Here is a 22,708-nt window from a genome sequence, read left to right on the forward strand (position 1 = left end):
TACTTATCCAAGATGGTGGTTACTTTCTTCCTGTGTGGTCACTTCTTTTTCCTGTTTGGTCACGTCCTATTCATGGATATTTAAAGGGCTGAATCCTTCAATTCCTTGGTTGCTCCTGCTGGTGTGTCCTCACTCTTGTTGGTATCTGTGCTCCTGGTTTGGATTCCTTGCCTTCTCTTTCCTCCTTACTGGTAGCTTCTTTATTTCCTTTTCATTCCTGGTGTCTCACTTCAATCAGAGTTTTTTCTCTACGGGGTTTTTTCCTATTGGGAATCCTTTTAGAAGGCACGGTCTGCTTTGGCTTTTTCCTTGTTGGCAGCACCGTGGCTACCAGAAGGGGTCCCTCTTACCTCAGACAGACCAGAACTCTTAAGAACCAAAGTCTAGAATTTCTGCAACACACCAGAACTGGTAAGACCACTACAAGTTGAGACCCTGGGTGCTGGTTCAGGTGGTTGTCAGCCTGTTATGTTCCCGTGGTTCTGAACCGGAGGCCAGAAGACTAGCCCTTAGAGTAACTCTGGGAGTCCTGGGTTCAGATACAGGTCCAAATCCCTCTGACTCAGGTAGTAGGCCAGTAGGACAGCAGTCCAGCATAGTCGTAGTCCTTTCACGAGCACAGCAGTCCTTTTTCCGGGCAGAATTTCCACAGGTCCAGAAGTGTACTAAAGAGTTGGTATTGAGGTCCAATATTTATACCAGGGGCCTCCTTTGATGTGGGAGAAGCTCCTTGGGGTTTCCTTTGAAGTGCACAGGTTTCCTGCCTCCCCTGCCCGTGGCTCAATGCTAACTACTAGGGGTATGCAGCCCCTTTGTGTGGAAGTAGGACAAAGCCTATTCAAGTGTAAGGAGGACCAGTGATGGCCCATTCAGACACTCTTAAGCTCTCTATTGTATGTGGCTGTCTAGGAGAAATACACAAACCCCACGGTCAGCTACACCCAGTCATGTTACTCAGAGAAAGGCTGCAGGCACTAAGTGGCTACGGAAGAAAAAATAACAACTTTCTAAGAGTGGCATTGTAAAAATTGTAATTTAAAATCTGACTTTACCATGATAGAGGATTTTTCATTACAGTTACATAGACAGCACACATGAACTAGTTACCTGTTCCCAACTGGAAGTTACAGCTTTTTAAATGTAATATGGTAACTCCAATGTTATCCTGTGGGAGAGGTAGGCCTTGCAGTAGTGAAGATGAATTTAAGAGGTTTTCACTACCAGGAAATGTAAAACTAAAAAGTACATGTTCAACATTTTAAATACAACGCACCCTGCCCTCTGGGCTATCAAGGGCCTACCTCAAGGGTGACTTACATTATTTATGTCATGAGTGATGTCACTGACCATGTCATGAGTGATGTAATATGTGACGTCATCAGCAGTGCATTGCAGGCGCGCAAGTTATAGTGAGTCCAACTAACTATAACGTGGGAATTTCAATGGTTTTATGCGAGTAAAATTTCCTGGTAACTATAACTGGTGTGAAACCTATGGTTTTTTCAGTGAATATATATATGTATATATATATTCACTGAAAAAACCATAGGTTATAGATCATATATAGTTAGGAATTAGCATTTACAAAACCTTGACAATTCACTGAAAAAACCATAGGTTATAGACCATATATAGTTAGGAATTAGCATTTAAAAAACCTTATTTTACTCACACAAAACCATTGAAATTCCATATATAGTTAGTTGCACTAACTATATATCGCGCACCCGCAATCCACTGCTGATGATGTCACATATTACATCATTCATGACATGGTCAGTGACATCACTGATGACATCACTGATGACATCTCAAATGACATCACTGATGACATCACTGATGACATCTCAAATGACATCACTGATGACATCACTGATGACTACATCCAGTGACTGTATAATTCTGTAAAGTTAAAATATGTCTTACATATTGAAGAATGAGTGGATGTATAAGTGTCTTGATGAAGGATTTAGTAGGGGCATGGCTGACTGTATGAGTGACTGATTAAATGTGTCTCACTGAGTGCATGGGTTAGTGACTAAACTGTCTTAATTTGTGCATCATTATGTCTGTTGTTCTGTAAACTGCTGCATGTGTTGATCATTAGCTATATGATTAACTGTATGGGTTATTGATTGGTTGCCCAAGCATTTGTATGGGAGACTGAGTGTGTGTGTGGGTGGCTGGGAGGTGTATGACTCTCTGCATAGATGTGTGAGCAGTTGATTGACTAGATGTATGGGTTCAAAAGTGCATGTGGAAACAGCTGTATGGGCGGTTGACTGTGTGCATGAGTGTATTGGTGAGTGAATGGATATCTCAGTGCTACATGTCAAAGTAAGTACATATGTAAAACACAGTACATGTGAGAGTTGACATATATAAATAACTGTGCATAAGAGCCAGTGAATGTGTGAGTGGCTGTATGGATCATTGTGAACTTGTATCCAGGATTGTATAAGTGAGTAAATATGTTTTAGTATATGTTTGAATAAGTAAGGTGTGTATAACTGTATAGTTGAGGAAATGGAGGTGTGATTGATTCTTTGCATGACTGACTAAGTGTCTGAGTAACTCCATGGATGAGTGACAGTCTATGAGTGTCTGTTTACACTGAGTGTATCTAAGGTTATATTAGAGTCTGAAGAGGTTCATCGTATTATCACATGAATGATGTCATCAGTGATGTGATCAGTAATGTCAAATGAGATGTCATCAGTGATGTCATCAGTGATGTCATTTGAGATGTCATCAGTGATGTCATCAGTGATGTCATTTGAGATGTCATCAGTGATGTCATCAGTGATGTCACTGACCATGTCATGAATGATGTAATATGTGACATCATCAGCAGTGGATTGCGGGTGCGCGATATATAGTTAGTGCAACTAACTATATATGGAATTTCAATGGTTTTGTGTGAGTAAAATAAGGTTTTTTAAATGCTAATTCCTAACTATATATGGTCTATAACCTATGGTTTTTTCAGTGAATTTTCAAGGTTTTGTAAATGCTAATTCCTAACTATATATGATCTATAACCTATGGTTTTTTCAGTGAATTTCAATGGTTTTTTATTAGCAAATATCATAAGCTGTCGAATGTCAAGTACGTGGTAAGTGAAAACATTTTCGTGTTTATGCACACTGATCTGCTTTGAATGGTGCCCCCCCCTCATTACTATTAGGAGTACTCTCTCTTTGCACATAGTGAAGGGTAGTTAACGCAGGCCTTTGCCCCCGTTGTAATACGTCGTGCCTGCTTCTCTCTCCATTTGATTGATTGTTATCCAAGTATTTACTGTTTTAGAATTGGTTCTCTTTGGTTCATTCTCTATTTACAAACAAACACAGAGTCGCAATACTCTGTTTAGTCTTTGCAGATAACGAAAAATCGTGTAAAAAAAAAAGAAAAGGAATCGAGCAAAATCAGTAGGCCACTAACGGGATCTCTTTTTGACCTCGCTAAAATAGAAACATTAGGAACAACCCCTCATGACAAATACAAAACTAGTGAAATGAACTGAACTCCACACAATGATGGCTGCAAAATAGCTCGGCTCCGCCACCCACCCCGCCCAAAATAACGATAAAGAGCGGCTGCCATGATTGGTTGCGGAATGGCCACGACGGAGCTACGAAATGGTACTGCTCTCATGCTAACCCCAGCTTCAGTCTGAAACATCCAGAAACACTGTAGACTACCAATTCGATCAGTTCCGGTAGCGCCCCAATGTAACCCGGTAGAGAAGAACTAGCCCTCCCCTCTTTGACTGATGGTTCTTGTTGCCTGTCCCTTCTGTTGTCATTTAACAGAACTATTTAGCCTGCTGAAAGGGGTTGTGTTCCGACCGCTGGTTGGTGGAGACATTTTGACTATATTCTGGACCTGCGTTGTCGCGTAATGCGTCATATGACGCGCCGCGTTAGCGCATCCGGAAGTCATCCGGGGCGCGCAGCGTGTAACGTAAGCATAACAAGTCATGTGACTTGTTAATAAAACTTTTCATTGGTTCATTTTACTTTTCTTATTCTAATGATGAAAGGCTTGGTCATATGACCTAAAAATTACGCTTTTTATTACTTCTGAACATTATTTTTTCTTAAATATATGTTATAATGTTCCAGGCTAATGTACTTTCCCGGAAAATTTACAACTGTCCTGCAAGTAAAATATATTCTTTTTTCGAGAAAAAGAGCGTTTCTTCGTCCCATGACGGAGCCGTTGAGCAAAAGAGGGTCGACCTGCTGTCTTAGTCGCCGATACGCCTGAATATGAGATTCTTATCGATCACTTTATGTTGCAGGAATAGAAAACACAACAGCCCTTGACCATTTATCTTTACTGCGTTCCTTCGTATTATACCTTTTACCCTTCATGTAATTGGTCTGCTTTATTTCACTTGCCTTTTAATGATTCTAAAACAGTGACTATTATTAAAAACTTTACCAATGTATATACTACTACCATGTTTTCTTTTAAAAACCTTTATTGTGAAAATTTCATTATACAAATACGAGCCTATAACCACGTGGGCCTGCCACGGAGCAAACTGTAATCGTATATGATGAGTAGACATTTACACTGTAGAGGAACGTAACGGGCGGGCCATTAGGTTGCAAGAACTAAGGTGTCTAACAGTTACGGAATCGGTGGACGTACATTTTATAATTAAAATACGACAGGGCCAGTTACAATAAAATTATCTAGATATACATTTGCGGGCAAGTACCATGGGTGACGTTAATTCGAACTTTCAATAGTACAGTAATCAATAACACATCAGAACTTAATATCAATAGGGATGTCGAAATATTCAATCAATTCTCGTCCCCGCCCGCCATATGCTTCAAAACTGCATACGTATCTCGTGATTTCAAGGTTCTGCAACCAGTACACAACAAGGAGTTACGAGTCCCATTTATTCCGGCGCCATTTTGGGCGAGGACGGGCAGGTCCAGGATATAGTCAAAATGTCTCTACCAACCATCGACTATGATGATGTTCATATGCTGTATTTATTAGAGTAACACTCATCTGTCCACATGAAATTAATTTGCCACAATCTAAACATGTCATTTTAATCTTTCCAAAGTTCTTCTAAATATTTGGGACCGTTTCCCTTGCCTCTGATGCTGTCAGTGCCACTTCTTTGATGAATATACTAGCAGGTCAGGGGTTCTCCTCCAAATCTCTCTTTTATGCAGCACTATAATTAATTGGTGCCACCTCTCCATATGACGATGCATGGTATAGTTACCATAACTATATTTTTTTTCGGTTCCTCTGGAGAGTTCATCGTGGCAGATGAAGCGTGTAACGTACCGGGCATTTACCTTTTTTTGCATGTACAGGAAAGGAAAAAAAAATCGAGCGTCCGAGTTCTAAGGTGTCCCAGGGCCATTTTAGTGGACCAGGCCCAAATCCAAAGAACAGGCCGCCATTTTGAGAGTCCTGTTGCAGCCGCCTGTCGCTGTAGCATCAAGAGCAGCCGAAACTCAGCTGAATGGCAACTGAAACGGTAAAGGGGTGCCCAACTACAGCAGACGAGCCTCCACCTAGGAAGGCCCGTTCACGCCGCCTCCCCCCCCCCCTTCGGGCACCCCACGCCGTTATTCGGAGCAGTATTGTAGGATGGCCACACCAGTGCGGCAACTTGCTAGACATCACCTCGGTGGTAACCGAATCTCAACGCCTTGTGGTGTCTTCTATTCAGAAAACATTGTTATGCTGCCTTCGACCTATTCGCCGCAAGTGCGCACACAACTCAACTGCATAGCTTCCTAGACACCACCTCGGTGCCATCCGGATCTTGGAATCTCAGCGCCTTTTGGTGTCTTCTCTTCAGAAAATATTGTTGCGCTGCCTTTGGCCCCATTCGCACATCGGTCCGCTACTGACGCCATCTCACAGGCTAATGGGGCGCCCCACGCCGACTTTCAGCATTGTAGGATGACCACACCAGTACAGCAACTTGCTAGACATCACCTCGGTGCCATCCGGATCTCGGCGCCCCACTGCAGATGAAGTGCCTCTCAACTATGAAACCACCACGGTGACATCCGGATCTTGGCGCGTTGTGCTGCCTTCGGCCTATTCGCACATCGGTCCGCTACTGACGCCATCTCACAGGCTAATGGGGCGCCCCACGCCGAGTTTCAGCATTGTAGGATGACCACACCAGTACAGCAACTTGCTAGACATCACCTCGGTGCCAATCCGGATCTCGGCGCCCCACTGCAGATGAAGTGCCTCTCAACTATGAAACCACCACGGTGACATCCGGATCTTGGCGCGTTGTGCTGCCTTCGGCCTATTCGCACATCGGTCCGCTACTGACGCCATCTCACAGACTAATGGGGCGCCCCACGCCGAGTTTCAGCATTGTAGGATGACCACACCAGTGCACCTTACTAGACACCACCTCGGTGCCATCCGGATCTTGGCATCTCAGCGCCTTGTGGTGTCTTCTATTCAGAAAATATTCTTGCGCTACCTTTGCCCCATTCACACATCGGTCCGCTACTGACGCCATCTCACAGGCTAATAGGGCGCCCCACGCCGAGTTTCAGCATTGTAGGATGACCACACCAGTACAGCAACTTGCTAGACATCACCTTGGTGCCATCCGGATCTTGGCATCTCAACGCCTAGTGGTATCTTCCATACAGAAAATATTGTTGTGCTGCCTTTGACCCCATTCGCACATCGGTCCGCAACTTAGACATCACATCGGTGCCATCCGGATCTTGGCATCTCAGCGCCTTGTGGTGTCAGTCAGAAAATATTGTTGCGCTGCCTTTGGCCCCATTCGCACATCAGTCTGCTACTGACACCATCTCACAGGCTAACAGGGCGCCCCACGCCGACTTTTACCATTGTAGGATGGCCACACCAGTGCCACAACTTGCTAGACACCACCTCGGTGCCATCCGGATCTTGGCATCTCAGCGCCTTGTGGTGTCTTCTATTCCGAAAATATTGTTGCGCTGCCTTTGGCCCCATTCGCACATCGGTCCGCTACTGCCGCCATCTCACAGGCCAACGGGGCGCCCCACGCCGACTTTCAACATTGTAGGATGGCCACACCAGTGCGGCAACTTACTAGACACCACCTCGGTGCCATCCGGATCTTGGCGCGTTGTGCTGCCTTCGGCCTATTCGCACATCGGTCCACTACTGACGCAAACTCACAGGCCAACGGGGCGCCCCACGCCGACTTTCAGCATTGTAGGATGGCCACACCAGTGCTGCAACTTGCTGGACACCACCTCGGTGCCATCCGGATCTTGGCGCGTTGTATTGCCTTCGTCCTATTCGCACATCGGTCCGCTACTGACGCCGCCTCACGTGCCAACGTATTTTCTCCGCATTTTATACCCTATGCCGCATAACAGGTCATGTGACTTGTTTATAAAACTTTTCATTGGTTCATTTTACTTTTGGTTTCCTAATGATGGAAGGCTTGATCATATGACCTAAAAACAACACTTTTCATTGGATGAAAACTTTTTTTTTTCCCAAACGATGAAAGCCCCACCTTGTTTCTGGATGTTTCAGACTGAAGCTGGCGTCAGCACGAGAGCACCATCATCTCGTAGCTCCGTCGTGGTCATTCCGCGAGCAATCATGGCAACCGCTCCCCACCAGAAGCCTACAGGAGTCGGGGGCCCCCAAAACTTTTGATAAATCCTCAAGGCGGAGGGGACGCTTTCGAGAATGGGGTCCAAGACCTAGCAGACAAGCGTCCGATTTCCAAGGTGTCCCAGGGCCATTTCAGTGGACCAGGCCCAAAAAGGAAAGAGCCTGCCGCCATTTTGAGAGTCCTGTGACAGCCGCCTATCGCTGCACCGCAAGAGTGGGCGCAACTCAGCTGAATTGCGGCTTTTGACACAGTGGACCAAAAACGGACGGAATGGCAACTGAAACGGTAAAGGGGCGCCCCACTACAACAGATGACACTCCACCTGGAGAGGCCCGTTCACGCCGCCTCCCCCGGGGCGCCCCACGTCGTTATTCGGAGCAGCATTGTAGGATACCAAAACCAGTGCGGCAACTTACTGGACATCACCTTGGTGCCATCGTTCTGCTGCCTTGGAACTATTCGCACAACAGTTTGCTACTGATGACCCACCCCCCGCGACGCCCCACGCCGGAAATCTGGACGTTGTGCTGCGTTGGGACTATTCGCACAGCCGACCGCTACTTCGTTGTTTTTCCCTAAAAATGTTTATATGTTATTACTATTTTTGTTTTCTTGTATATATTTATAAATTATTAAAGTTTTATAATCTTACTACTTTGTCGGAGTGCTATATATTTTTAATGTGACACATAATTGTAAAAACTTTGATGTACAAAGAGTCATCCCTGGAATCTTCCGCTTCAGGCTCGGTCCCCTCCCCAATCACAATACAGGATGGTTTTCAGATAATAGGAACGCTTCTGCTGTGACGGATCTCATCGAGTGTGGGCCTTGATCTACTATAACTCCTTTGAAGAGGGGTGATTCTTTACAGCTGGGGCCATAAACTACATCTGCAGGGCTAGCTGATACCCTAGGACCAGCCTGGACAATCGGACACAGAGGAAAAGGAGTGTCAGAGGGTGCGGTAGTGAATAGGGCGAAAGGGAGGTGTCGGACGGGCACAGGGTGTGATTCTCAGGGAAGAGCAGCGCAGATGGGGGAGGTTTATTACCCATGCATAAGACAGAGAGCGGGGGTGACCACTGCCTGGGGGAGATGCTTGCGAGGGTGGGGAGCCATGCTAAGGATCGACAGCGTGCACAGAGTGGGTCTGGTCAAGGCATCTAAAATGGCTGCCGTGCACGACAAAAGTGTGGCATTTGAAAAAAGACAAGATGGCGCAGACAATGTTTTTCAACACTTCCTGATTTCCTTCGAATCGAACGTTAACAGACGTTGGGGCATATTACCAAAGTTAAGCGATATTTATCCCTAACGATGCTTAGCAACGATTTTTTTACCGCTAAGCATCGTCAGAAATTATCGCAGATAAACCTTGCTATTATCAAGGTTTATCGCAAATACGATAATAAACGACCGCAATGCATTAATATCGCTGAAAACTCAGCGATATTCATGCATTACCGAGCTAATGCTCTTAGCCATGTTATCCACCTCCCATTGGATAACATGGCTAAGAACTGCTCAGGGCAGGTGCTAGCTTTTGGAGATATTCGCGCTTATCTCGAATATTTCCAAAAGTTGATAATAGGAGATAGCGATGTTAGCGACTGTTTCCAGTCGCTAACATCTTGGCATGCCCACTTTGCATGTCATTAGTGATAAATATCACTCACATGCAAAGTGGGGCCCAAGATGGTCGCTATCTCCTACTAGCCGTCGCTAACTGGTGTTAGCAACAGCTAGGTAATACAGATATAATTTTATCTCCGCGAAGCGGAGCGCTGTTACAGATATATATCTTGTTTTTGAACGTTAATTTCTCAAAATCCACTGAAGCACATATATTGAGACCTAGCAAAGGCACATCGAGCTGCCAGTCCCTACAATTTTGCCAAGTTTCGTGCAAATCCATTCAGCCGTTCGATTATTATTATTATTTTTTTTTTGCCCCGCGGGGCCCTTTTAAAACCTCCACATCAAACCTAAGAGGTCAAGGAGGATCTACTATGCCCCCTTATGGTCATTTGCCCCTTCGCTTTGGCCTCCTCTTGTCTCTCGATCCTACCGAGAGACAAGATGGCGGCCGCTACGGACTGTTTGCAATGTTTACAGACGCCGGAGAACCAATCAGCTTCGCAAACCTCCGTTACGCGAAGCGGAGCGCTGTTACAGATATATATCTTTTTTTGAACGTTAATTTCTCAAAATCCACTGGAGCACATATATTGAGACCTAGCAAAGGCACATCGGGCTACCAGTCCCTAATATTTTACCAAGTTTCGTGCAAATCCATTCAGCCGTTCGATTATTATTATTATTATTTTTTTTTGCCCCGCGGGACCCTTTTAAAACCTCTACATCAAACCTAGAGGGTCAGCGAGGATCTACTATGCCCCCTTATGGTCATTTGCCCCTTCGCTTTGGCCTCCTCTTGTCTCTCGATCCTACCGAGAGACAAGATGGCGGCCGCTACGGACTGTTTGGAATGTTCACAGACGCTGGAGAGCCAATCAGCTTCGCTACGCGAAGTTCCGTTACGCGTAAAGTCCGCGAACCGGAGCGCTGCCTGGTCCGCTGTTACAGATATATATCTTTTTTTGAACGTTAATTTCTCAAAATCCACTGGAGCACATATATTGAGACCTAGCAAAGGCACATCGGGCTACCAGTCCCTACAATTTTGCCAAGTTTCGTGCAAATCCATTCAGCCGTTCGGGCTAAAAGTGAGGCCAACCGCCCTATGGAAAACTCAATGTTAAAAACACGTTTTGGGACCCCCCTTTTTTCTCAGCCCCCCTTGACGAACCCCCCCCAAATTTTCAAGGGCTGCTCAGAAACAAAATGTGCCATTTTCCTGAAAATTTCAGCCAATTCCGTCCACAAACGCCAAAGTTATTAGACATAGAATTTTCAAAAATCCCATAGAGAAAAAATCCTAACTATATATACCTACTGGCGACCGCCAGTAGGTAATATATATATATATATATATATATATATATATATATATATATAAAGGTCCAGGTATGACCCAATTCAATGCCTGAATGTGCAAGGTCAGATAGACGCATGGTTAGGCAGAAAAGAACTTGTGGAAAAGCCAGATCAAAAGCGCACATAAACTTTACTCTCCTCTGTATATCTGGGTAATACAAAGACTTAACATTTTAAAAAAAATACTACATAGAGAGTGATTGGGAGGAAGAAGAAACAAAGGATTAGAAGGGTTGGAAAGTGGCAAAAAAACTGTATGGAGCTACCATTATCTTGCTTCCATCCGCAAAATTACATGGGATGATAACAACATTGATGGTCAGCCTTTTTAAACACTGCCTAAAGGTAGCTGAACCACTATCTCTAAAGGCCGTAAATTTCAGCCCAATATTAATGTTAGTGTTTTGTGTTGTGTGACAACAATAGCTCTCACCAGATAGCTTAAGATGTCTGTAGGTGAGACCTACAAAGTGCTGTGTATAGCACCCGTTCTCTTTTAACTTCTACAAATGTAGTTTGTAAAATGTTTAATCCGGAAAAACAATACTTTAGCGAAACATCCCTTTTTAAAACCAGAGGGACATGTACCTTTGTTGGATGTTCTCTCCCTACGCCATCCAGCCATGGCTTCAGTAGGTGGATGTTCTCTGTATATGTTGCCCAAGATGACAGAATCTCCTCCAATGATGTCCTTGCATCATGAATAGACTTGGTGCACAATAACACCTCAGATTCCAACTTTTTAAATGATATGTCAAGAAGCTCAAAGGAGTCATCTACAAGGAGAGAAAAAGAAAGATCTGTAAGCAAGAAATAAAGATAAATAGACCAGTCTGTAAGGAAAGTATTAAGGAATGATACGGGTACCACATTTCTTGCGACAAAGAACTGATACTACTTTTCGAATAGGAGGCTCATAATATTTGAGATGACTTACTTTATATTGTTTTTTGTACCTTTCAAATCATTCGCTCCCCATGCCCTAATATATTGTGCTCTGACACGATAAGTATGGTAGTCAAAACAAGGACTGGGAGGAAGGTGGTTGGGAATACTAAGTTGTCAGATAAGAGCATGAGGAAGTTATTGTGTTCTTTTGATAGGGGACACCACAAACAAGTCTCTCTGGAGGAACTTTTGGAAGTCTTTGAATCAAAGGTAGAGAAAAACTGTGACAATATGTAAGATTTCTACAAGCACACACATATATTCTATCCCTGCCTAGAGTTACAATTCAGTGCTGATTGCTTCAGAGCCAGTTACACCATAAATCACACACAGTAAAGAAAATCACCACACAATACATTAACATGAATGTTCCCATACAGAAGGCAGGTGTTACATCTGTTCATGGTACTTTATGAGACCCTGTAGAGTTTGATCAGTAGCAAAGACACTAGAAGAGTATGATCATGCATGCTGTCAATTATCCACAAAGTAAGCCAGTTTAACACAGGTCCTCTGACAGAGTTTCAAACAAATTATGTTGAACTCTTTTCCAATCAAATGTACACCATGCATTCACATTATTATGCTCTCTAGTTCAAGAAGTCATAGATGAACAATATTACCTACACATGCATAGGATTTACCCTTTCAAACTGTTTATCTGGACAAAAAATTGACCAGTGCAACCTTCTCTCAGTTTCTTCAGCAAAGTGTGGATGATGACCAGGGTGTCTCCTATATGTCATCCACCTTTGCAGTCCTATTCGGAACACATTAAAGCCTAGGGCCAGAACTCCTGTATCTCACACCTTCCACATCACAGGAGCACTTCCATCATATACCTGCTCACCTCCTCCCTAGTCAATATCACAGCCATCTCCCTTAAGCACACACACAAACACCGGCACAGTGCAACCATGAACTGCCAGTACACACACCAGCAGCCTAAACAAACACATTAATATCCCATTCATCACCACCCATGCCAATTTCACAGAACACAGGAGCCAACTCATACATATCAGCACACTCAGCAATCTCTCACAAAGCCAATACAACTGATCTAATTTCACCAATAATCTCAATACAATTTTTATTACAGAAATCCTCAACAAAGCCTCCAAAAGCAGCGTTACGCTCTTTAACAAGATCAAGCACTGTGCGAACCCACAAACACCACCTAAGTTGCCTAATTCAAGGGAAAAGTCCCCAGCAATCAACAGGTTCTCCAGTACAAGATAGGCAAGATATGACAGCTCACCTACTCCTGAAATCCCCACAATAAGTCCACAAGTCGACACAAACAAATGGTCTACCTTTCACAAAATTCAAGCAGCAGATCAAGCTAGCTTGGCTGATGAGGGGTGTTACTCCGAAATCAGTCCCAGGATGCTTGTTTCCAGTCCAGAGAAGACCTGGCTTGCAGTTCGGGGTGGACTGTTCCCGTGAGGCACCGGGTCAAGACTGATTTGCAGATACCTGGGTCTGAACTGGGGTGGTGAAGTGAGTTAAAGAAGGATGATGGATTCAACTCAGATCTGTGTCTGGGGGTAAATGTCTGAAAAATTTTAGCGCTCCGTCCATCATCTCTTTGTGTTTGCTTTGTCAATTCTGAAGGGGTTATCAGGAGAAATGCCAACACTGCTTATTGAACATCATCAATACATAACTTCTGGAAGTCACCTTTATTGATGCTCTCAAGACCAGGCAGATTCTACCCCACCTCAAGGAACAAAACCAGACACTTATCCACCCAATTACAGATCTGTCATTCACTGCTAAGATCATTGAGAATGCCAGTATGAAAGCAACTTCACGATCAGATCAATATCAATGTCCTCCTTTAGGGCAGCCAGTCTGACATTAGGCCACATTGCAGCAACGTGGTAACGTTTTATTAACATAGATATTTTTGCAGCTATTAATGACAGAAATTAAAACGTTAAAGCTTGTATTTTACTGGATACTTTCTAGCTTTATTTTCAGAAACCTGTAAACATATTGAAGAGCTTGTAATATTATTAAAAAGTGCTTTGAGCATGCCACCCTTTTGATCAATGTTCACACTTTCTGAAGCACAATCACTCTATACTCCATCGCTCACACCCTGCAAACGGTAAACATCCTTTACAACGCAACTTTTACCACGCAGTGCTTTACGACGCAACTTTTACAACGCAAACCATTACAACGCATTGCGCTGGGGGGCGCTCTAGGATAGGGAATAGGTTTAATGTACTATCCAACACCTTCCCTACTATCCACGGGGACCGAAGTTGGAATAGTAAATTAAACTATTCACTATCCAGCGCCTAAAAGCACTATGCGTTGTAATGGTATGCATTGTAAAACTTGCGATGTAAAGGTAGGCGTTGTAAAAGTATACGTTGTAACGTCATACATCCCCTGCAAACTGTCAGGCCTGGTTAGCAATGCTCTGCACACCTCCATCACTCACACTCTGAAAACTGTCAGGCACGGTTACCAATGCTCTACATACCAGCAGAAAATGTTCTATATCTACTCAACATACATTTCTTTTCTCCTCTGTTGAACATTCTCTGAAAACCTGTACACCAAGGCAGAAGAAAAAGTGCTTTTACAGTGTCTACAATGTGTTCTTCCAGTATTCTAGCTTGTGGCTATTATGTCGCTCTTTTTATACAACACACGTAAATCTCAAAGCCTTCCCAGTGATATATGGTGTTACCAGTGATATCTTTGACAATGTTGTTGGTGATGTTATCTATGGCATCATATGTAAGATTAAGAGCAGTGCATTGAGGGGAGTGTTAGTTAGCCATAACTGGCCAATCTCAGAGTTTTTTTTAGTTTTTTCTCAGCCATCATATCACTTTACTTTCTTTTTTCATTACATTTCTGATTTTATAAAAACAAAATATCTAAGTTTATTGTTTATGATAATAGAAACTATAACTTGCCTCTACCAAAGTTTTTTTTAGTGTTTTTGATTATATACTTCATAAAACTACCATGTTTATGTATTTCACCCCACCCAGCAGCTAACCCCCACTGCACTCAGCCTTTGGTCACGCAACAGGGCTTGGACACAGAGCCTAGCCTTTGGTCAGGAACCCAATGAGACCAACACAGTGGCAGGCACGCAGCTCAGGCACAGCACCAGCCCCCACCCTACTGAACCAGTTGTCCATGGCCTTTGGAGCAGTGGACTCAGTTTGCAGAGTCTTCTACCGCCCTCATGTACATAGTGCTCACATTGCATGGTTTATAGCCATGTGTAGTTACACAGTGCTTTTAACCTCTATTTCAGGATTTGGAAAACCACCCACATTTTAACGGACCTGATTTTAGGGCTCTCAAACTAAGTCAGTGTGTACATCCAAGCAACAAAAAATGGCACTTATTTGATTTTTGAGAGCAGCATCTCTCCTTCACTGACCCACTTCTGCCATCTTTCTGATCCCTTATGGTCTCTCCATGACACTTTTAACCCCTTCAGTGCTAATGACAAGGGTAACTCGTCATGGACTGGAACGCAAGCTTCAGTTCACGGCCCCCTGTAAAGGATACCACAACAATACATTTCAGTTGGTGACTCATATCCAGACCTCTCAGGTCTAGGGACACTGGCTTGTGTCTGCGAGCAAACACCCATTAGATGATGGGAGAAATGGTTCCCTGTCCAATGGAATTTGTTTACTTTTCAAACACAGGAGAGCAAACTGTCTGGAAACTAGAAGTACAGATATACAAAAGTTTCTAGATGATTCCTTAATTATTTATTAACTGTGTTTACGTAACGCAGACCTTGTCACATGGGCAGCTGAGTGTATATTCACAAGTAACAATGAGATGGAGTCACAAGTAACAATGAGATGGAGGAACATTGTTGGAACAGTAAAATAAATGTAGTGTAGCTGTGCGTAGAAGGGGGTTTGGGGGTTAGCCAAGTGCTGTGAGGTCTCCACCCCCCCCCCTACGGTTTGGAAGGGGCGGGGGCAGTCCCTTGCTCCTCCATTTTGTCAATTTTGGGCTATATAGTTTGTAGCCCAAGGGTAGCCCAATATTTAAGTTTAACGTTACGACGCTCCCAGTGACCATTTTAGGTTTGGTGACTTGGTGGCTACGAGTGCAGCAGTAGCAGGAAAATGTTTCCCTCCCTCCCATCCACAATTTTAGTTTTTTTTTTTTTCCTTTTTTGTACTTTTTGTTTTGGGAATTTGGCTTCTTTGTTGGGACAGGTGAGCAAGGGGTAGTTGTTATATTGTTGCTTGGAGCAGGTGCAGTGCAGGGTTTTTAAAGTTGGCCAGGGTTGGCAGAAGTTTTGGTTACCGTTCAAGTTGGGTTCATGGACAGGGAAAGGGTAGGCAAGTAATTTTGAGTTCAGTTGGAAAGGTTGGGTGATTTACTGTTATAGAGATGCAGGCATAGGATGTTGGTTAATACATGTATATGATTTTACTGCAATACATTGTAATGTTGTTTATATGGTAATGGCAGGGATGGGGCATGTTAAGGGGATGCCGGGGTCGGGTATTTTTTATGTATAATGAGGTTTAGTTTTGTAAGGCAGTTGCCAGGTATGTTTTTTTGTAATGTGCACCTGTTTAATAAAGCAGCCTTTCTCACACAATAAAATGTTTTTTGTCTGGTCTGCCCCTTTCCCTCCCAAATTAAATATATTATGAAAAGCGTAAGGGTGAGGGAGAAAGAAAGACGTGGAGTAGGAGGAAAGGAGTAGTCTTTAATATGGATTCGGGAGAGATGAATGTTAGGTTTTACCAAAGGATGGGAGGTTGGCCTCAAGTCTATTGTTTTCGCATGGCTATTCCATAGTATCAGGGTAATATTGGCGGAAGCTGCATTGTGAATTGTACTTATAGTTTATGGAATTTCTAAAAGTATATGAGTCAATGTGATGCCGAAACCAGAGGTCTCTTAGGGCAGAACTCTACTGATTTATGGTGGTTTTTCAGTTCCACAAAGCCCTACATTTCCTGCCTAGCCTGTGCTTTTAGAACCTCATTGTATTAGTCACTGTTTCATCCTTTCGATCATGAAAACAGACGGATATTGTTTCAATTATTTCAATGCATGAAAAATACACTTCTATCTAGATTTTTGAAAGCAATGAACGGACCTGGTATTGTAAACCTTCTTTAAATAATAAGCTATAGGCAAAAAGTAGTGTAAAATTAAGTAACAGTGCAACACACCTTCTTTGTGTGATCGTGCTTAAACAGGTCTCGCTACTAAATGAAGTATTTTTACCTGAGGCTGCAGTGTTTAAATATGCGGAGTTTAATTCCTTGAAGGTTTGAAAAGCAGCTTCTAGTTCACTTAGAAATTGTTTCTCCTCGATGAACTCCTGCAGAAATGGGAAAGAAATGGCTATCAGTACAAACAGAATAGATGTCTAACAGTGTGACCAGAAATATGCTACTAAACGTGTTATTAGCCCAGTAATAACTTCTCCAGCTTTTGTTTGCCCTGCAGTACTCCCAAAAATATTCATGCGAGAGTTCGGAAGGTGAATGAGCAATACAGATACTTTTAAATGATGTATTTATTTTGTCACATTGGCTGCGAAAAGAAAACAGTCAAATATCACGCTATATTTTTTGACAATAATTTAGCTTATTGGAAAACTGGTATTTTCTTTTAATTCTCTGAATTCAAAGCGAGAAGAATTGGTAAAAGTGATCTAGGTGACAATCTTGCTGGGGTGCAGGAGACTAAAGGAAAGGATGTACCATGTCATTTTTTCTAACACCCAACAAAAAATAAATATCAGGAAATTGACTATACACATATTTAGAATTATATCAGCAATCAGGTAAGCACAAAAGCAAGTTTTTGTAATTATGAAATGTGATGGAAACAAAGATCTTATTGAGCTCAAAACAAATCAAGTTACTTTATTTGGTGATGCCGCAAATTATATTTATTAACTACGGTATAATGAAGCAAGACCTATTTCCATTGAAATGTCCATGTTCCCTTGGGAGCTGTAAATGCAAGAGACTGTGCAGTTCTGTTTGAGCTTGCTTTGCTTTTGAATATTTTTGGTAGGATAAGAGAAGAAATTCATGCACTTGGATTAAGCTTTAATGTAAGTTAACCAGAACACATTAAAGAAGCAATCCCGAATCCCGAAAAAACAGGAATGTTCACCAAAAACCCAAATTGCGATTACAAAGGTGTGAAAAATCTGGAAATGTTCCCAATTCACTTTTTGCCATGAAAAATGTAGTGAGGTGTCGATGGGGGAAACTGCTTGGAAACAGTCAAAATGTGTGAAAATCAGTGTGTAAAACTTAAATTCCTTTGAGGTGAGAAACTCAGAATATATAATAATGCTATATTTAGGAAATTCTGGGTACCGTGTTATTGGTTTTTACTGAGTGAGGTATCACTGGACCAGAAATTACAGGACTCATAATGAGGCCCAGAGGGGCTAAATATGATGTTGGTGGTTCCGGCATCGACAGCTGCCCCTGTGGTCGCCCGCCACATTACAATGCGGCGAACGAATGCATCAAGGAGCTTGCCGGTGCATCGGAACACACCATAATCCCCTAATGACAGTGGAGCCAGGCTTGGCTCCGCCGTTGGGATTATGATGCCACTTTCTGACCACCTTTTCATGTCTGCCTTTCAAAAGGCAGAGAAAATGGCTGTCGGAAAGTGTCTTTGGGGGGCTGTAGCAGGCCCTCCCCTATGTGGCCTGGGGGGGGCACCTATGGTGCCTCCCTGAACATCCCTGCACCCTTTGGCAGGTACTGTGAGGTGCCTGCCACAGGGTGCAGGGATGCTTACAAATATCCATTTGTCAATGGAAGCTTGTGCTGTGGGCTTTTCCGCCGACCTTACAAGCTTACATTGACAAATGGATATTTGCAACCGCCATATGGGCATTCACATCGTAATCCTGATGTCAGAACCTCCGACGTGAGGTCTGGTGGTTCCAGACCGATACGGTGTTGGGCAGTACGCCATCATAATCAGCCCCTAAGTATTAATGGTCCCTCCATTGATGTTCAGCAGTTTCTATAGGTTGCATGATTTCACTGTTGCATTTCAGAAGATAAAAGGAAAACAGTGAGTCCTAAAACCCAAATGGAAAAAAGTGTGAACCTGGGTGGCAAGAAGCACCAGAATCAAACACATTAGGCAGCATTCACAAAGGTAAGCTTACGAACAAATTAACTTTTTTACAACTGCCAGGAATTCACAAAGAGATTCCAGGCAAGAATTTGTACATTACCACTGTGGATTTCATAATTAAAAGTGCAGAGAAAAGTGCAGTGAAATCTGCAGTACTATATCCCACTCAAGGGGCGAGAAGTGGGTGTTCCAAAGTGCTGATTGCCTTGGACGTTTGGGATATTAACTAATATGTAGGTTCATGGCATTCACAAGCTCCTTTTACTTACTGGAAATGGTCATTGATTTACTCCCCTTTTGTGATGGAAAGTGGAACGGGTCAACCCCAGATTTGGTGAGGGTTTCGGGGATGGGCTTTCTCTAGAGGAAAAAAATGACTTCCCTATGTGCCTTACACAGCTTTTTATGTGTGCTTCTGGGACTGTTGGAATGTTGGGAAAAAGGGGGAAAAATAAGCTTAGGTGGGGGAGTAAATCTACATCCAGGGTTTTCCATTTTTCTGTGAATAGGGCCTACTATGTTCAAGTAGCACACAGGACTGTTGCACAGTTGCATTGAGCAAACGTTGTGTCTAGATTGGCTTTTGAAGTCAGAACTGGTCACTTTGCTTCATTTGATTTTCTTTTACACCTACAGCATTACACATGCAGACTACATTAGCATGGAGTTAGAACTGCTAGAACAGTAAAATGTTGCATCCATATTCTAACCCTAGACTGAAATTAAAACATAGGGAATAATGTACTTAAACAACGAGGGAATTGGATTCGTCATGTTCACCCATAAAAACCTGTTGCCAGTAATAGGAATATCACACACCTGACTTGGTCTAAACAATCTCTCTCGGCTTACTCCTAGACATATTGACCTACCACTGCTTGGGCTGTAATCATAGCCTTCTGCTACAATATTTGGCTACCCGTGATTTCATATCTGACAGTAAGCTTGCCAAACTAACCAGTAGTATCAAAGGGGGGGTTTGTTTTCAAGACCTAATCCTCTTAAAACTGCTGCTATTTGCTAGGGGACATATCACTGCTCTCTCAACCTTCCCTTGTTATCGTTACTCTTTACCTTGTGATCTTTCATGGTGCACTTCTCACACCCGGCACATAATTTGCTGCTGGCTGCTGCTGAACCTTTTTGTCACATCGAAAAAATATATTTGCAAACCAAATTGGGCAAATACTATGGACGACAAGTCTTATTCACAATACAGACCATTGGGAGTGATTTACAGAAGGTACAATGCAGCCACTATAACTGTGACACAGTCAAGATTGTCATTCAAAGACATAGCTTGTAGACACTATAATATGCTCACTCAATTGAATCCCAGTTTAGAAGGAGTCCAAACCGTAAGACATTGGATGGATTAAATAGTTAAATATATATCAGTCTATGCACAGAAAGTGCTTAGTTATTTAGTAACATCTTATTAACATTTCATTCTTTCATTTCACATACGAAATAAATACTGTTGTCTTACATCCCAATCATCTAACAAGGATTCAACTGCCTCTTGTGTTCCGGGCTGTACGTTCCACGTGTCCAGCTTAGCTTTGGCTTGGTCCAGCAGAACCAAAACAGACTGCATGGCAAGGTGGTAGTCGAGACGTCCACCACCATTGGCTGAAATGATGCTGTCAAATCTGAAAGGTAAAGCACAGAACAGTTTTGTCATTTGATGATAACAATAATGAGAAATTGACTGTGAATTACAGACAAAACATTACAATTACCGGATGTTTCCAGTTGTGTTAAGAAAAAACATGACAGAAGGAAAACATAAAGTAGGGCCAGAGAAGGTATAAGTTGTCACAAGTCTACTAAACATTTGTAAATATGTACCTAAAATGTAGTAAAAATATGTCAAAATTAAAAACACTGAGCAAACCTTTTTTCCAGTTCATCTAGTTTATCGGTTGGAACCAACACCTCCCCTTTCTCATCTTCATTCACAAAAGACTGTAGGATGTTCAACTGATGATCGGATCGCACCAGAAGGTCCTGCAAGAAAAGGCACTAGTCAGTAGAGCACACTCACCAGCCCTCTTCAGTTTAGAGAATCCTTAAGAAATCCATTATCAATGATCTCATCATTCCTCACAAAAGATCAAGTTGGGAGAGCTATTGCCGCTGCAACTTTCATGCCTGGCTGGAAAGCTGAGCAATAACTGTCTTGAAATCCTGACGTGGGAGGAATCCTAGTATTGGCTGTAATTCTGCTTTAATTCCAAAGGATGACAGGGTGTTCACCTGCAGAACTGTCAGCATACTAATACTGTCCTTTCCTCTCATTGGTGGGAGAATCAAATAAACAGGGCTTGGGCCGTAAAACGGAAGTCTGCCTAGCATGCAGACACCACAACATAAAAATCAAGTTTTACAGTTAAAGTCCTCATTACAAATTGACCAGTGCTATGTACAATATTTATCGTTCCTCATAAATAACAATATTTAGCGGTACATTATTTACTGGGTGCGATAATGAGCCCCTGTTATGAGTATTTCCCGTTGAATGGGACAAGAAATGCGGATTCTGGTGCTCACCACACCAAAATCCACATTTCCCTGTATTTATCAGGTATTTTTAGCTGTTTAACATCAGCAGGTTTGACCTGTTGAAATTAATCTGAAAAAGTTTTTTTTATTTTACCCAGTATGTATTGGCTGCGATTAAATCAGCAAAACTCATAAATTCGATATGTCCAGTAAACACCAGGTCAATGCAAATTTCAAATCAATCCAAGTCAGTAATGTATACCTCGGGTATAAATACAGGCTCAATATATACTTTTTAGCAAGCTCATGTTTTCTATCTGACTAGCTTGGTATCGATTCTTCTATGAATATATTACTCTCTCCATTAATCATCCCCATTCATGACTAATACAAGGAATTTCAAATATTTGATTTATCCCCCCACGTCCTACGACACGAGCAATATTTGTGCAATATTTGCAGCTTGCACTTAGAACACCAGGAGTTCATTTGGTGTATCTTCACAAGTTGAAAGCCACAGAGGTATGCACTGTTCTTCATTATATCTTTACTTCCAGGAAAAATGGCGCTCACACAGTTACTGGCAAGCTTGCCAAGGTAAACATTAGTAAAAGCTGCACCAAGCATGGCTGCCCTCACATTCCTACAATATTCAGCTTACCTCTAGCCCACAGCATTCTTCCAACCTTTATTTACTATATTTTCACAAGTCAGCAGTGTGCAGGAATTTGTCACTATTGTCTGTCAACCACAGGGCAAACAACAAGAGGAAGGTTTTTTTGGCAGCGTTGTGTGTGTGTTTGTGTGTGTGCAGGGCCAGGTTTCAAAGAGGTGTAGAGTAAGAGGGAAGCTGTCGTAAACCCGACCTTGCGTGCAGCCAGAGTGTGTTTGAACTGTGGTGGCTCCATCGAGTGCTTCTGCACAGGAAAAGCTCACTTGATAAACAAACCTTAAGTAACACGGATTTTTCTTGGACGGCCGCCATTCCTGTGTGGTGATCCTCTGACTCAGACAGACATTCCGACAATAAATCCTCCGACTGCCGCAGCCAGGTTTCAACCTCGTCCAGGGGCGGGGGCAAGTCCTGGTCCAGCTTCTGTTTCCATTCAGCAATCTGAAGAAAAAAGAGAAACTATTGTCTTTCATACTATAACAAGGAGCTGCGGCCATGAATGCATGAAGGATGGGAAGACATCTTTACATTAATGGTGGTGCAGTGAGTGAAAGGATCAAAGTGGGGTTTACCTTCAGAGTTGGCAAACAACCATAAAATCGTACATTTGTGGCATTCATTCTCTCCTCCACAACCCTTTCCCACCCCTGAAAATGGACAGAGCTGTAGTTCAGCCAATGGCTGGGGAACCCCTTTTTTCCTGAGTTTTATATAACGCAAACTTGACCCAAAGGTATTGGGTATCAGGGCACTTTACATGAGCCCCAGTTGCTTACACAAGGACGCAT

The 22,708-nt window shown here is 42.8% G+C and overlaps 1 protein-coding gene across 1 annotated transcript in view; it reads right to left on the bottom strand.

The window, feature by feature from the left end:
- The window catches only part of SYNE2 (spectrin repeat containing nuclear envelope protein 2), a 1,843,566-nt gene that overhangs the window by 1,550,830 nt on the left and 270,028 nt on the right, over positions 1 to 22,708 (bottom strand). Inside the window, exons 12-16 of the mRNA XM_078660317.1 lie at positions 22,197 to 22,361; positions 20,640 to 20,752; positions 20,232 to 20,394; positions 16,847 to 16,943; positions 11,234 to 11,421 (exon numbers count right to left, since the gene is read on the bottom strand). Of these exons, the coding sequence (XP_078516443.1) occupies positions 11,234 to 11,421; positions 16,847 to 16,943; positions 20,232 to 20,394; positions 20,640 to 20,752; positions 22,197 to 22,361 (726 nt within the window). The remainder of the gene's footprint in view (positions 1 to 11,233; positions 11,422 to 16,846; positions 16,944 to 20,231; positions 20,395 to 20,639; positions 20,753 to 22,196; positions 22,362 to 22,708) is intronic.

This window comes from Lissotriton helveticus, chromosome 9 (assembly GCF_964261635.1).
Source record: "Lissotriton helveticus chromosome 9, aLisHel1.1, whole genome shotgun sequence".
NCBI classification, from domain to species: Eukaryota; Metazoa; Chordata; class Amphibia; order Caudata; family Salamandridae; genus Lissotriton; species Lissotriton helveticus.